This window comes from Chrysemys picta, chromosome 10 (genome assembly GCF_011386835.1).
Source record: "Chrysemys picta bellii isolate R12L10 chromosome 10, ASM1138683v2, whole genome shotgun sequence".
Classification (NCBI taxonomy): Eukaryota; Metazoa; Chordata; order Testudines; family Emydidae; genus Chrysemys; species Chrysemys picta.
In genome coordinates this window covers 43,637,615-43,652,869 of record NC_088800.1, presented here as the reverse complement: position 1 = coordinate 43,652,869, position 15,255 = coordinate 43,637,615, and the positions used below count along the sequence as shown (strand labels likewise).

The following is a 15,255-nucleotide window of genomic DNA, read 5'->3' as shown; positions in this document are numbered from 1 at the left end:
CTAGACAGAAACCGGCAAGCAAACCCCACACTCCTATCTGGCAAGCTGTCACCACTACTTACATCCCCTTGCAGTTTATTTGCAGTGATTTTTAAACTTAGGGTTTCTTCCTTGTCAACCTTAATAGTGGTGATATTTGGAAGATTTTAGTTCTTTTCTCCTGCCCTTGAAAAGAGGAGCACTCAGGCCAAACCTTCACTGTTTTGCTCTGAAGAGAACAGGATCCATGCATGCTGCCTGAAGTGCCAAAGGGTCAAAACCACGTGACTGACACAACAGAAGGGCAGCAAAATAAGTGTGTCTCAATATCTGCCCACCTTGACATTACTGCCAACAGAACTACAACGCCCAGTGCTGGAAACATCCACCTTAAGTGTAGAGTGAAGTTTCCGGAAACTCTAAAAAACTGAAGTGGCATGACAACAGGCTTGGGGAGAAGAGGGAAGAGACTCCCCACTCCAACAGATGGTTTGCTATGCCCTAAAGCAAGACAGATGGTGTGGACCTGAGGCAGTCCTTCCAGGAAAGGATGCTGTGTAGCATGTCCTCTATTCTTGTAAGTCGGGGGAATGAGGACTAGCCTGGCCTTCAAACTAAACTTGATGTAAACCTTGACTCTCTTGCATGGATTTTTATTGCAAGTAGTCTTCCTGGCCAAACTGCAAAATACCCGAGCAGTGTTTACCATTAGCTGTGTCCATGCCACTCAGTCTCCACATAAGTGGAGATAGCACCTACTTATAAGAAGAGCCATGATCATTGCTCTGATCTTGTCTTCTGTACACTACACTTGCTGTGAACAATTGAAGTTTCTCAAGCTTTTGTTGAGCTGCCATATATGGGATGCTTTTGGAGGTTAATCCTACCTTCCATTTTGTTCTCCTTCCTATCAGATCTGCTCACCTGGTGTCCAGGTTCCGTCCACGTGCTCCCATCATTGCTGTGACTCGTAATGGACAGACAGCACGCCAGGCCCATCTGTACCGTGGCATTTTCCCTGTGTTGTGCAAAGAACCCACCCTTGATGCATGGGCTGAGGATGTGGATCTCAGAGTTAACCTGGGCATGAATGTTGGTGAGTTATGTTGCTTTATCTTTACTCTGGTCAGGTAACTGATAGCTTATGGAAGAACTACCCCTTCAAAAACCTCTAGTTTGGGGCATCTTTTGCCTTCTGGCAGAGCCTTAAGGCTGTTAATGAGAAGAAATACTGCTTGTGACAGATGAATGGGCCGCCTACAATCACACCTCCTTATCCAGATCTGGTACTCAGACTGATAACTTCATATTAAAAACTGCTCCCCCTTCACAATAGGCCTTGATTTTTTTTTAATAGCTCTAATGGAAAGCTGTACATACAAATGCTTACTGGTCTGTCTGGTGAGTGGCCACCTTTATTTGCCCTTTTTTAAAAAAACAAACCAACCTAGGGCTGAGGTAAAGGGTAGCTCCTCCCACTGTTACAGTGTACTTTGTATTAACTGACAAAGGCCCAACACCAAAGTTCAAAATGGGCCATATGAACTGGAATCTCGTCTAGTGGCAGCACCTGTAGCTGAGCTGAAGGTCTCCAGAAGGAACAAATGGTGTAGGAGAGAGGTGAGGTGTCCTGTCTCTTTCCAGGGTGGATCAAACCATGATTGTTGAAGTGCTCTTATTGCTAGGACAGCTGAGGGAAACCTGAGTCCCTCAGCCTGGTGTAATGATGCCATCTTGTGGCATGAGGGGGTATGTGAACGCCTTGGAATGTAAAGAGCAGCTACTAGGGCTAAATGAAGTCCAAGAGAGCTACTAAATCCATGTGGTTTGCTCTGGTAGCCCCTCTGTTACATTTGGACTTACAAGAAAGCAATGGTATTCCTGGTCTCTGGATGCAGACTTGTGGTAGACATCCTAAAACCTAGTGATACTGTGTCTACTGGACATTATGGCATCTAATAAAACTGTTAGCATGAGCTTGATTAGCAGGTATTCACAAATCTTTCTCTTCCAGGGAAAGCACGTGGCTTCTTCAAGACTGGCGATCTTGTCATTGTACTTACAGGATGGCGCCCTGGGTCCGGCTACACCAACACCATGCGTGTGGTGCCAGTTCCATGAACACCAACTCTCAAACTCCCCAGCAACACCTTCCCTCTTCCCCCTTCCCCCACTTTCTTCTCCTCTGCTCTACCCCCTTGCATTAGGCTGGCAATTGCTTGCAATGTTATCCGTGTGTAGAGTGGATATAGGTTGCTAAACACCACCAAATGCAGCAGAGGGGGAAGGAGGACCTTTAAGTCACTCTAAAAGAATACTTGAAATGTTTTAGTTTTTGAAAAGTAAATGGCCTTTTTCCCCTAAGGTGATTCTGCCCTGAAGTAGTTGGGAGTTGCTGTATGAAATTCCTGCATGGTGACTGAACTTGTGCTGCTCATCCCCCTCTTTGTAGACTGGATACTACCTTAAGGGTGACTACTATGCCTTTCCCTGCACCTTTCTCAGGAGTGCAGGGGAAGGAGGCAATAACAAGGTGATTGTCCGAGTTCCAGTGTTAATACTCTGCAACAGGCAGAGTACAGCTCTGTACCCTGTAGGTTCAGATAATCAATGGCATAATTTAATGCCTCCCTTCTCTGCCATGTCCTCCTAATTACTCCCACTCTGCAAACTTGTACTCTGTCACCAATGCACTCCAGTTTAGGAGCTGTGATAGATTAAGTCATGGGTCTATGTAGCCACACTTGCAGTATGTAAACTAGTCTTCTTGTCTCCCCCTCCAGATTTACAGTGGCTCGTTGCACTCCATAATTTAAACTCCACTACAGATACATTAGGTATCTAACACACCAATGGATGTTGATGAAAGATTGAGATGTGCTTAACCCTTTAAGTCCTAAAATAGCAACTTCCATGAGACATACTACTGTGTATCCCCCTCCCAGTGCAAATGGAGAGAACGACTCCAGGGTTCCAGTATACCTGGAAAACAGTGATCGAAACCTCCAGCACAGACCAAAGTCTAAGATGCAATTCAGGCCTGGGTTCCTTCTAAGTCACTTAGTTTGTCATTTATGGGCAGCAGGGAGAAATAGAACAAGGATAAAACAGGGGTTTTGCCTTTAAAGGGTTGAGTGCTGCATTTCCACTTCCTGTGCTGCTGAGAGCTCCCTTTGCTCCTACTGCAGTGTTGCATATCTGTCTGAGTTGAGTAGTCCTGTTTCCTGAGAACATTCTCCTATGTTGTAAATCTGGACAAGTTATTTACTGTAACAGGTGTATTGGGTTGTAGAGCACAACTATGTGCATCAATAAAAAAAAAAAGCTGAAGCACCCATCAGACTTCTGCTCTTGCTTGGTTTTTCCATTGGCAAGTCCTTTGCGAAGAAAGTGACTAAGCCAACCAACTGAAACATGTCAATGCTTACAAACTGTCTGAACACTAAAGGAGGAAAAATCTATTTTCCGTATTAGTTGAAAGCTATTTTATCCTTGATTGTGGAAGGAATCCTCAATACTGTAGTTAGTTTGCAGCTAGCCCTCAGATGTGCCAAATCTATTGCAACTTCAGACACCGCTTTCTCTTGTGCAGACATAAAGATCACTTTATGCTACTTCACTTACCAGCTACATAACTTCCTAATCCAGTGTGGTAACTAGAGCAAAGCTGCTGTCATCTACCCACCAACTTGCATCACAATGTAGCTGGATGCTACACATGTGGTAACTCTTACTCCTGTTTCTAAAACTTTCTAGTGCGAGTCTTCTAAGTACCACATGTCTTGATATGGGAATGAGTCTTGCTCTGTGGGATTCTGCTGTTCTGTCCTAACAAAACCAGGGCTGCCAAATTTTAAAAATAGTACATCAGAATGTAGCAATTGGTATCTAGTAATCTAGACTTCTGTTTCATTGTTCAGAAGCACCATTTGATACAAAACCCAAACCTGCTGCTACTCAAGTCGCACTTTGTTTGCCAGGGCTAAATGTGTTTGAGGGAGGAGGGGAGCATGGAAAAAGACACCAAATCTCAGGAGCCTTGCAGGGAAAACACGGCTAAATAGTCTCTACATCAGTGGTTCTCAGCCGGGGGTACACAAGTCTTCCAAAAGGTACATCAACTCATCTAGATATTTGCCTAGTTTTACAACAGGCTACATAAAAAGCAATAGCAAAGTCAGTTCAAACTAAAATTTCATACAGCCAATGACTTGTTTACACTGCTCTATATACTACGCACTGAAATGTAATTACAATATTTGTATTCCAATTGATTTATTTTATAACTATATGGTAAAAATGAGAAAGTGAGCACTTACTCAGTAATGTGCTGAGACACTTCTGTGTTTTTGTCTGATCTTGTAAGCAAGTAGTTTAATTGAGGTGAAACTTGGGGGTACACAAGACAAATCAGATTCCTGAAAGGGGTAAATAAGATGGGTGAACTAGAGTGCCTCGCGATAAAGGAGGATATTGATATAATAGGCATCACAGAAAGCTGGTGGACTGAGGACAATCAAGGGAACACAATCATTCTGGGGTACAAACTATATCGGAAGAACAGGTTGTGCGGGGGGGGGGAGTGGCACTACATGTGAAAGAAAATGTAGAATCAAATGAAGTAAAAATCTTAAGTGAATCCACATGTTCCATAAAATCTCTATGGATAGTAATTTCCTGCTCGAATAAGAATACAACATTAGGGATCTATTATCGACCACCTGACCAGGACAGTGATCGTGATGATGAAATGCTATCAAAATTAAGAACTCAATAATAGTGGGGGATTTCAATTATCCCCATATTGACTGGGAACATGTCACCTCAAGATGAAATGCAGAGACAACATTTCTCGATACTTTAAATGACTGCTTCTTGGAGCAGCTGGTACGGGAACCCACAAGAGGAGAGGCAACTCTCGATTTAGTCCTGAGTGGAGCACGGGAGCTGGTCCAAGAGGTAACTATAACAGGACCACTTGGAAGTAGTGACCATAATATAACATTTAACATCCCTGTGGTGGGAAGAACATCTCAACAGTCCAACACTGGCATTTAATTTCAGAAAGGGGAACTATGCAAAAATGAGGGGTTAGTTAAATGGAAATTAAAAGGTTCAGTGATTCCCGCAAGCTGCATGGATGCATTTCAAAGACACCATAATAGAGGTCCAACTTAAATGTAATGCCCCCAAATTAAAAAACACAATAAAAGAACTGAAAAAGAGCCACCATGGCTTACCCATGTAAAAGAAGCAGTAAGAGATAAAAAGGCATCTCTTTAAAAAGTGGAAGTCAAATCCTAGCGAGGTAAATAGAAAGGAGCATAAACACTGCCAAATTAAGTGTAAAAATGTAATAAGAAAAGCCAAAGAGAAGTTTGAAGAACAGCTAGCCAAAAACTCAAAAGGTAATAAAATGTTTAAGTACATCAGAAGCAGGAAGCCTGCTAAACAACCAGTGGGGCCCCTTGATGATCGAGATACAAAAGGAGCGCTTAAAGACGATAAAGTCATTGCGGAGAAACTAAATGGATTCTTTGCTTCAGTCTTCATGGCTGAGGATGTTAGGGAGAATCCCAAATCTGAGCTGGCTTTTATAGGTGACAAATCTGAGGAATTGTCACAGATTGAAGTGTCACTAGAGATTTTAGAATTAATTGATCAACTTAACAGTAACAAGTCACTGGGACCAGATGGCATTCACCCAAGAGTTCTGAAAGAACTCAAATGTAAAGTTGCAGAACTATTAACTATAGTTTGTAACCTGTCCTTTAAATCAGGTTCAGTACCCAATGACTGGAAGATAGGTAATGTAACGCCAATATATAAAAAGGGCTCTAGAGGTGATCCTGGCAATTACAATTAAGTCTAACGTCAGTACTGGGCAAATTAGTTGAAACAATAGTAAAGAATAAAATTCAGACACATAGAAGAACATAAGTTGTTGGGCAAAAGTCAACATGGTTTCTGTAAAGGGAAATCGTGTCTTACTAATCTATTAGAGTTCTTTGAAGGGGTCAACAAACATGTGGACGAGGGATCCAGTGGACATAGTGTACTTAGATTTCCAGAAAGCCTTTGACAAGGTCCCTCACCAAAGGCTTTTATGTAAATTAAGTTGTCATGGGATAAAAAGGAAGGTCCTTTCAAGGATTGAGAACTGGTTAAAAGACAGGGAACAAAGGGTAGGAATAAATGGTAAATTCTCAGAATGGAGAGGGCTAACTAGTGGTATTCCCCAAGGATCAGTTCTAGGACCAATCCTATTCAACTTATTCATAAATGATCTGGAGAAAGGGGTAAAAAGTGAGGTGGCAAAGTTTGCAGACGATACTAAACTGCTCAAGATAGTTAAGACCAAAGCAGACTGTAAAGAACTTCAAAAAGATCTCCCAAAACGAAGTGATTGGGTAACAAAATGGCAAATGAAATTTAATGTGGATAAATGTAAAGTAATGCACATTGGAAAAAATAACCCCAACTATACATACAATATGATGGGGGCTAATTTAGCTACAACGAATCAGGAAAAAGATCTTGGAGTCATCGTGGATAGTTCTCTGAAGATGTCCGTGCAACGGCTGTCAAAAAAGCAAACAGGATTTTAGGAATCATTAAAAAGGGGATAGAGAATGAGACGGAGAGTATCTTATTGGCCTTATATAAATCCATGGTATGCCCACATCTTGAATACTGCATACAGATGTGCTCTCCTCATCTCAAAAAAGATATACTGGCATTAGAAAAGGTTCAGAGAAGGGCAACTAAAATGATTAGGGGTTTGGAACGGGTCCCATATGAGGAGAGATTAAAGAGGCTAGGACTTTTCAGCTTGGAAAAAAGGAGACTAAGGGGGGATATGATAGAGATATAAAATCATGAGTGGTGTGGAGAAAGAATAAGGAAGAGTTATTTACTTGTTTCCATAATATAAGAACTACGGGCCACCAAATGAAAATGGGCGGCAGGTTGGAAACAAATAAAAGGAAGTTCTTCACACAGTGCACAGTCAACTTGTGGAACTCCTTGCCTGAGGAGGTTGTGAAGACTAGGACTATAACAGCATTTAAAAGAGAACTGGATAAATTTATGGAGGTTAAGTCTGTTAATGGCTATTAGCCAGGATGGGTAAGGAATGGTGTCCCTAGCCTCTGTTTGTCAGAAGGTGGAGATGGGTGGCAGGAGAGAGATCACTTGATCATTACCTGTTAGGTTCACTTCCTCTGGGGCACCTGGCATTGGCCACTGTCGGTAGATGGGATACTGGGCTAGATGGACCCTTTGGTCTGACCCAGTACGGCCGTTCTTATGTAGAGTAGTCTGGAAAGGTTGAGAGCCACTGATCTACACTGGTAGCTTATTCCTGGAAATGGACAGCATGGAGCTGCTTCACTTAAATCCCCCTTTCCTCCCCACCCCAGCTCTTAATAAGCTGTCAACTTTGATTACTCTTCTCTGGGCAAAGATTTTGTACCTGTGACTTAATACAAGCAATATATATGGAGAACAAACTCATTTGTGTGGGTGTAGAGGGCTTAAGCACCTACAGATAAGTAAGGCAAAGGGAGTAGTAGGTGTTCAGGTCCTTAATCAGACATCAAGGACCTTGCTTACAACCTATGTACCTATGACAGAATGGAATCAATACAGCTGGTCACCATAAAAGGGTAGAGCTCTCTTGAAAGGGAGCTAGTGCCAGCTCCCACTTGGACTAGGCTAATAAAATGAATGCTTTCCTTGAACTTGGAAGCATTCCACTCCTTAATGGTTTCCAAGTAGGGGAGAGGTGAGGGTGAACCAATTGCCTTTGGGTTGCAAGGTTCCAGATTAAGGTGATAACTGTAGATGTGCAAAACTACTTAAACAAGTGAGATGTTTCATAAACCACTGGCTGGCATAGCTGTTTTGGTATGAAGTCACTTGGGACAAGACATTGTCGTCTCTTCTCATATCTGAAAGGCATCCTTGTTTGAAACCCACTGCCTGCTAAATGACTAGGAGGCAGGCTATCTGCCTCAGAGGCTATCCATCAGAATCTTGCCTAGTCAAGCTGGAGCCCATGTCTGGCAAGTTTGTCTCTAAACTCTTCTTTCCCTTACTGGACCGGAACTCTTATCTTGAGGCCTATTCCTACATCTTTTGCATTCCCTTCTCCGGCAATGCTAAGTGTGAGGGCTCTGGCTGGAGGTGAGGGCTGGGGCAGATGGTTGGAGGGGGGGTGAGGGCTCCAGCTGGGGGTGCAGACTCGGGGGTGGGGCCAGGGATGAGGATTTTGGGGTGCAAGAGGGCAGAGGGTTGGGATGTGGGGGGGTAAGGGCTTCAGCTGGGGATGAGGTGTTTGGGGTGCAGGAGGGGTCTCAGGGCTAGGGCAGAGGGTTGGGGTGGGGGGGGGGTGAGGGCTCCGGCTGGGGGTGGAGAGCAGGGAGAGAGGACTCCTTCCCCCCCCCCCTTTCTTGCTGCAGCAACACGGGGCCAGGGGGAGAGGCGCGGAATTTAGCGGGAATTTGGGCCCAGAGTAACTTGCTGTGCTACAGCACACTTCACCTCTGAAGAAGCTTATACCAGCACTGGCCAAGAAATTTTTTAAAGTGAAACAGTATTACAGAGCATCCTTCTCTGCTGTTAGAAAATGACCAGTGAATAACCTATATCCATGTTCCTTTGGGAAGCGGTCACTCTGTGTCAAGGCTGGGTGCATTCACTGCATGTGGGAAGTGTGCACTGTAGCTACACTTGTCCATATCCTGAGACTTTTTAAGAAAGAAATCACCCCCTCAGGGCCATCAAGCTGCTCCTCTTCCCCAGCAGTCCAGTAAGTCCATTTTTAGTGTCCTCTTAGAACCTGGCCAGTACTGCTTTCTGTAGCAACTGATGTACTCCTCTGTATAACAGACGAATTCCTCCAAGCTTCAGCTGTGGCTTTTAGTCTAACCTGGCTCTTTTTTCCTTTAAGGTTGCAACACCTTTGATTCTTATAGCTGTGCAAGTAGCACTTTTATTTTTTCTGCTAGCAAGAATAGTACTATGCAGCAGAGAGCAAACAGAAATGGTGGCCATTAGGGGATATATATATATTTTAATTTGCAGTCACAAAGTTATTTACAAAGTGCCTTTCATCCTCATGGGCTCCTTTTACAGATAGCATGTGTGTGTATGTATATATGCAGAGTGCAGTATGTACCAGGGAGGCAGTATCCACAACACAGCTACATGGGCAATGTTTGGGCTTACCACTGCTGCAGTGTGAACAGGGCTATAGGAACAGAGTGACTGATAGTGGGACCCTCCTCACATTTCATGTCTCTGGCCCCATTCTTGGACAGTGGTTCAGAAGTGACAGGGAACGGTGTCACCTCTTAGAATGGTCCTGCCTGTTCCTTGAATGTCTCCCATCCAAACACTGAATAGGTTTGACCCTGCTTATCTTGAGAGCATAGTGGAAGACTGGCTGTAAAATAATGGATTCAATAGTAGGAGTTAAAATGTGGAAGCGCTGGATTTATAGTTCCACAGTTCACAGGCCCTCAGATGCCCATGGTGAATTGATTAGGATAGTCCTAATTTTAGATCACATTTTAACAATATAAAGGATGGTCTATTCTGGGGCCCAAACTAGCTGAAATGTCAAGCCTCAAATTGTTTTTATTGTCTGGTTTTTGGATCTTCAAAATAAATGGGAGCATGCCCTTCTGAATTGTCCCAGCAGGGGGTGAGCTTTCACTGATGTTATCAAGTCAGACTGGAGACAGACTTGGGTTTATCCCAGATTTAGCATCCTTCTGCTTTTTATTGCTATTTCTGTATTTTTTTGTAATGCAAATTTATTAATTCATACAGTGCCAATCCATGTGCTATGGCCTTTACAATAATAGTCAGCCTTTAAGTACATGTGGATTGTTTTTTTTATCTAATGTACAAAAAGCGAATTCTTCAACCTTAGAATTAAAAAGAGAGACTAAATCTGTAGTCCAGTTCCCCAGGGATGGGAAGTTAGAACCATCTGACAGCTATTTGCTAACCTAAATGAAATGAGTTTGATGGGGTTCAGATTAATTTCCTGGGTCTTGTCTATTCATACATTTATTCTTGAAGAGGGATAAGCTGTACTGCTAGATAGCAGCTTTATAACTGTGCATTTTAGTGGTTGTATCATAACTGTTGCCAGCACAGGTGTGCTCGAGGACAGCAACAGTGGGTTTGTTGCCCGGTGTGCTTCGCACCAATAAAAACACCAGGGGGAGAAGCAAACAAAGTTTATTTGGGATCCCAAAGCGGTGCAAGGAGACAGGCAAGTCTCAAATCAAGCACATTAACAGGAACAGTTTTTCTTCTTTTATACATTTTGCAGTTAAGCCTCACACACACACCCTTTCCCCTCTAGCCCTCCCTTTCTCCCCCCCCTTCCTCCCTCTACCCCTCCCATCCCTGGTAATAGTTAAGTCATTCTTGGCAGCTATAAGCCTAGCTTGTTAGTAACTTCTTTAAACCATTATCTTGTCCTTTTTCCCTTCAGCCAGAAACATGCAGGCCTCATTATTACTGCTTGAGCAGGGGGTTGCACACAGATAACTGGTTGCTTACATATTCCAATTGCACCTGGCTTTTGAGGTTGATTAGAGTTTAAACATGGAAGGATAGAGTTTGGTTCACTTAGGCCTAGTGCAGGAAGGCTTCATTGACACTTAGTGGCCTTCCACCCTCCCGAGTTACCTAGGGTGAGGCCTAGTGACGTCAACAACTCCCTCCTTTGAGAATACTCAACAAGCTTTTGGCTGAGTTTTCTCATATTCTGTGGACAAGATATGATTAAGTGCTATGAAGCTGGGGTTTTCAATGAGAGGGTATGCCGGGATTTTTGAGGAACGGGGGGCACAAAGCTTACGGAGGAGCATTTTAAAACAAGCAATTAGGAGGAGGGTGACCAGGCACAATACCACACCCGTGAGGAGGAGACGCAGAAGGCCACCCCCCAGTCCTCCTAGGTTGGGCAACCAACTTCAAAGGGAATCGAAAACTGTGGGTTTCCTTTCCTGGGCCTTCCACTGCTTGAAAGCCTGTTTGGCCGACAGGACGTGCTTGTTAATGTCCTGTGAGTTTTCCGGGACATAAGTACAACATTCATTCCCAATAAGGGCACACACCCCGCCCTGGAGGCTAAAACATAATCTAAGGCCTGTCTGTTTTGCAGGGACAGCAACCGGAGCTGGTATAGCTCTGAGTTAAGGCTCTTCTCTATGGCCAAGGTTTCATTGGCGAATGTGGTGAGAAACACAGAGAGCCTATGATAAAATTGGGTTAGCCGTTCCACCCCATAGGATGGGAAGAGGATCATACCCAACCTGTCTCCTTCCTTAATGGGCTCTGAGGTGGCATACAAAGATTAACGCTGCCTGGGGCGGCCAGGGGTTGTCCCTTAATGCATACTGGGATTTAATGGTACAGTTTTGTCACAAGGGGGTACCCGAGGTATTTCTTCCCCTACTGAACCATCCCCAACAGATATCTGACCAATTTTGGGGGACCACCCTCCAGGGTAACCCTGCTGCGTGGTGCAGGATTTGGGAGCATACTCAGCAGTTAGAGAGGTTAAACTCTTGGGCAAAGCAAACCTTCAAGGACTCATATGTGTTTGTTTCCAAGTTAGTAGGGATCCCTTTCCAACCCACATGTGCCTGGGGGGAAACGGGAGGTAACGAAAGGAGTGTCCCTATGGCAAAGAGTACCACTGTGGCAGACCCTGGACCTGAACTCATGCTGGGCAGGTGACCCTAGGGCCTAACAATTACAATTCCCCAAATACCCACAAAATATCAATTACCAATAGTAGGCAGATTAAAAACAAAAGGACCAGGCCACCAGGTTAGGCCGGCCCTGTGAGAGTAAACACAACCAATGCTTAGAGTTTTCACGGGGAGTGCGCTGCGACTGTCCAAAGAGACCACAGGGCATTCCCAGCAGGCCTTATTGTCTTTTGAATAACAGTTTAAGTCTCAGGTCGTCGCTGGTAGTCCTTTTCCGTAGGCTGGACGGTCCACCGTTCAGGAGCGGGCACTGCCTTCAGACGGGAGTGATTGAATCCAGTTCTTGTGTCCCTTGACCTTTGCTGCTGTGTGGGAGACCAGCAGGACGGTGTGGGGTCCCTTCCACTTCTCTTGGAGAGGCTTGTCCTTCCAGGTCCGAACGAGAACGGAATTGCCTGGCTGCAAGGAATGGACAGGGGCATCCAGCGGGAGAGGCTGCAAATCTCTGGTATACCTGTGGAGAGAACAGAGAACAGCAGACAGAGAGCACATGTACTGAGATAAAAAGCCACACCCCATTTCCCACTCCCCTGCCAGAACCGGTGTACCGTTCATAGGCCATGCCCTTCCAAACATAATCTCGAAGGGACTGAGCCCTAACCTGCCCTTTGGGAGATTGCGAATGCGGAGCAAAACAAGGGGTAAGGCATCAGGCCATCCGCTGAATCGAGCCACCAAAACGAAAAGGTATTTGAATCCTTGGGTTCGGGGGAACTCAGTAAAGTCTATTTGCCAAACCAGCCCCGGGCCTGGGGTAGGTTCCAGAGTGGCTGATGGCACTGACACTCCAGCTCGAGGGTTGTTCTTTTGGCAGACTAGACATTCACCCTGTACCTGGGAGGCCAGGGGTCTAAGAGCCTCCCTGCCAGCGTATAATTCTTTGTTTCTTCACCAGGGTCAGTTCTTAATGTCTTTTGTAGTCAGGAATTCCTGGACTTTGTGGTTTCAATGAAGCAAGTGTTCCTTCTTCTCTTTTCCTGTTCAGCATCATACAGGGGAGAGGTTACTAGCACATCACCCTGTCTTTAAATAGGCTTATCATCAGTCGGAGAGTCCTCCCGAGGTGGAGGGGTCTTTTTACAGTGAGAAGCCTGGGTCCAGATGGGCAGTCCTTGGTACTTCACAGCGGTGTTGGTGGTGAACAGGACTTGGAAAGGGCCTTTCCAGTGTGGAGCCAAAGCAGTTTTTCGTTGATGGACTTTACGTAGACTCAGTCTCCTTGTTTCAATGAATGGCAGGGCTGCTAGGGTCTTTGGTTAGCACTTCTTTTATCTGTGCGAAAAGAAACCTAAGACATTTCATTAATGCCTGACAGTGTTTTGCAGATCTCATAGTTGCTTGGGCCCATTCAGGCCCCCCCTTTTCTTGGCTGTCGGCCAAGTCTTAGCTCTGGGCAGTGTCCTTGGATGGTGCCAGCATCTTATCTTTGGACTGAGCTTGCTAGCTATATTTTTTCCCTCAGTTAACACGTTCTGTTCTTTTTCCTTCTCTCCTTCTTGGCTTCTTTTAACTTACAAAGGAAACTTCCACTCTTCACTCATACACCTTTTCCCAACAATGAACACATACACATTGCCATTATCCAGCAAAATAACTTCTATACAGAGCTTTGGAGCAACAAACCAGGACGAGCACACCCACTTTTGAGGAGTCCAACAAAGTTCAGGAGGCTCACAGTGGCTTTAAGGCAAGGGATGAGACCCACACCAGCAATTAACAAGTCATCCACATATTGCAGGAGGAGGACCCTGTCCTCATTGTCCCACTCCTCCAAGTCTCTGGCCAGGGCCTGGCCAAACAGAGTGGGGGAATTTTTAAATCCCTGGGCCAACACTGTCCAGCAAAGCTGCTTTTTAACCCTCCTTTTGTCTTCCCACTTGCTCTACTCTGGGGCTTGCATGTCTGAGGGCTCAATTGCAAGGGTCATTATCCAGGTATTCTCTGGGGGTAAGGTGAGGGTTATTTCATCTTGGGTGAAATGCAGGGTGGCTCCTAAGCGACAAAGCAGGTCCCATCCTAGTAGAAGTGTTGGACAATCGGGGAGGTAAACCAGTTTGTGAGATAGAGTTCTGTTTCCCAAAGCACATTCTTCTGGGGCATATACTGGGCACTTGGTTCCTTTCCCTGTGGCACCCACCACAGTGAGGGATTCTGACACAGGCAGCTGCAGGGGTTGGTTTACGATGGTTCGTGCAGCTCCAGAGTCTATTAAAAAGTTTATGTCCAAGTCTCCCACCCTCATGTTTACTCAGGGTTCCGGGGGCAGGATAGTCCGTCTCCCCTGACACTCCTATTCTTGATCCTCCGCTGCCATCATAGGGGTACCTTCTCTTTCAGGGCACTCATTTTTCCAATGTCCCTCCTTTCAGCATCTGGCACACTGGTTGCAACCCAGACGCCTTTCCTGTGAGCCAGGGCGCCCACGTCCTCTCATTCCCCGGCCCCTTCCACCTTCCTGGAATTTTCCCCTGCCACCGGCCTGTACTGCTGCGACCATCATTTTCGCTTGCCTCTTTTCCTTTTCTTTAGACACAACCTGATTACGCTCCACCTCAGACAGCAGGGTCTGCATAAGGACATTACAGTCATCCCAGTCAGGCTTACAGCTAGCCAGGCACCCTTCAAAGACCGAGATAAACTTGCTTGGGTTCGTAGAGAATTCCCCTGCCTGTGCCTTAAAGGCTGCTAGGTCCACCGGGTTAAAAGGCACATGGGTGTAAACCTGCATAGTAGTGGCCTGATTCCTATCTGAGCCATGTCTGGACACCATGGTCTCAGTGATCAACGGATAAAATTCCACCGAGGGGGCAATCTCTGGGACCTGAGACACCTTGTCTTTATATGGTGGGGGTGTGATAGCCGAAGGGGACACCGGACCTGCCATTACAGCTGTGGGGGGGTTCTGGGGACTAACAGTAGCTACTACCGAACCTGTCGGAGTCAAATTACACTTTTGCAAAATATCTAACCTATCTCTTAGCAACATAAACAACAGTACATACATATGTTCATTCCATTTACCCGTTTGCTGACAAAACAGAAGTAATTGAAGGATCGTATTATAATTAAGTGATCCTTCCGGTGGCCACCTTTCCTGGTCCTCTAGCTGATATTGAGGCCAGTCTACTGTACAGAACCTTTTCAGTTTACTTTTAACCAACGGATCCGATCCAAACACTTTCCAGTTCACCAGAATGCATTCCAAGGGTGTACACCTTGCCCTGCCTGCCATACTCTGTTCCTGCCCCATAGGGAGACACTGGGCGTCCCCAGGTCATAACAGGTGGACACTGGGCGTCCCCAGGTCAAGACAGATAAAGTCCCCACTGGACTGTTCCTACCTTATCCAAGGGTCCGGTTCTGCACTGTCGCCCTATCCACAGGACCGGTTCCCCACCGTCGCCCGCAGCTGCTTCTCCACTACTCGAGCGCGTTGCACCGTTGTGCCCTCTGGGGTCGACCAAACCACGTCTTC

The 15,255-nt window shown here is 45.4% G+C and overlaps 1 protein-coding gene across 8 annotated transcripts in view; it reads left to right on the top strand.

Annotated features, from left to right (window-relative positions):
• Positions 1-3,314, top strand: part of PKM (pyruvate kinase M1/2) — a 49,783-nt gene extending 46,469 nt beyond the window's left edge. For all 8 annotated transcript variants that reach the window (XR_010590796.1, XR_010590795.1, XM_065558523.1 and 5 more), the window contains exons 10-11: positions 894-1,075; positions 1,994-3,314. Coding sequence is in view for 6 of the 8 variants with exons in the window: in XM_065558523.1 (XP_065414595.1) it covers positions 894-1,075; positions 1,994-2,100 (289 nt within the window). In the remaining 2 variants the exon portion in view is untranslated. The remainder of the gene's footprint in view (positions 1-893; positions 1,076-1,993) is intronic.
• Positions 3,315-15,255: the final 11,941 nt, after the last annotated feature.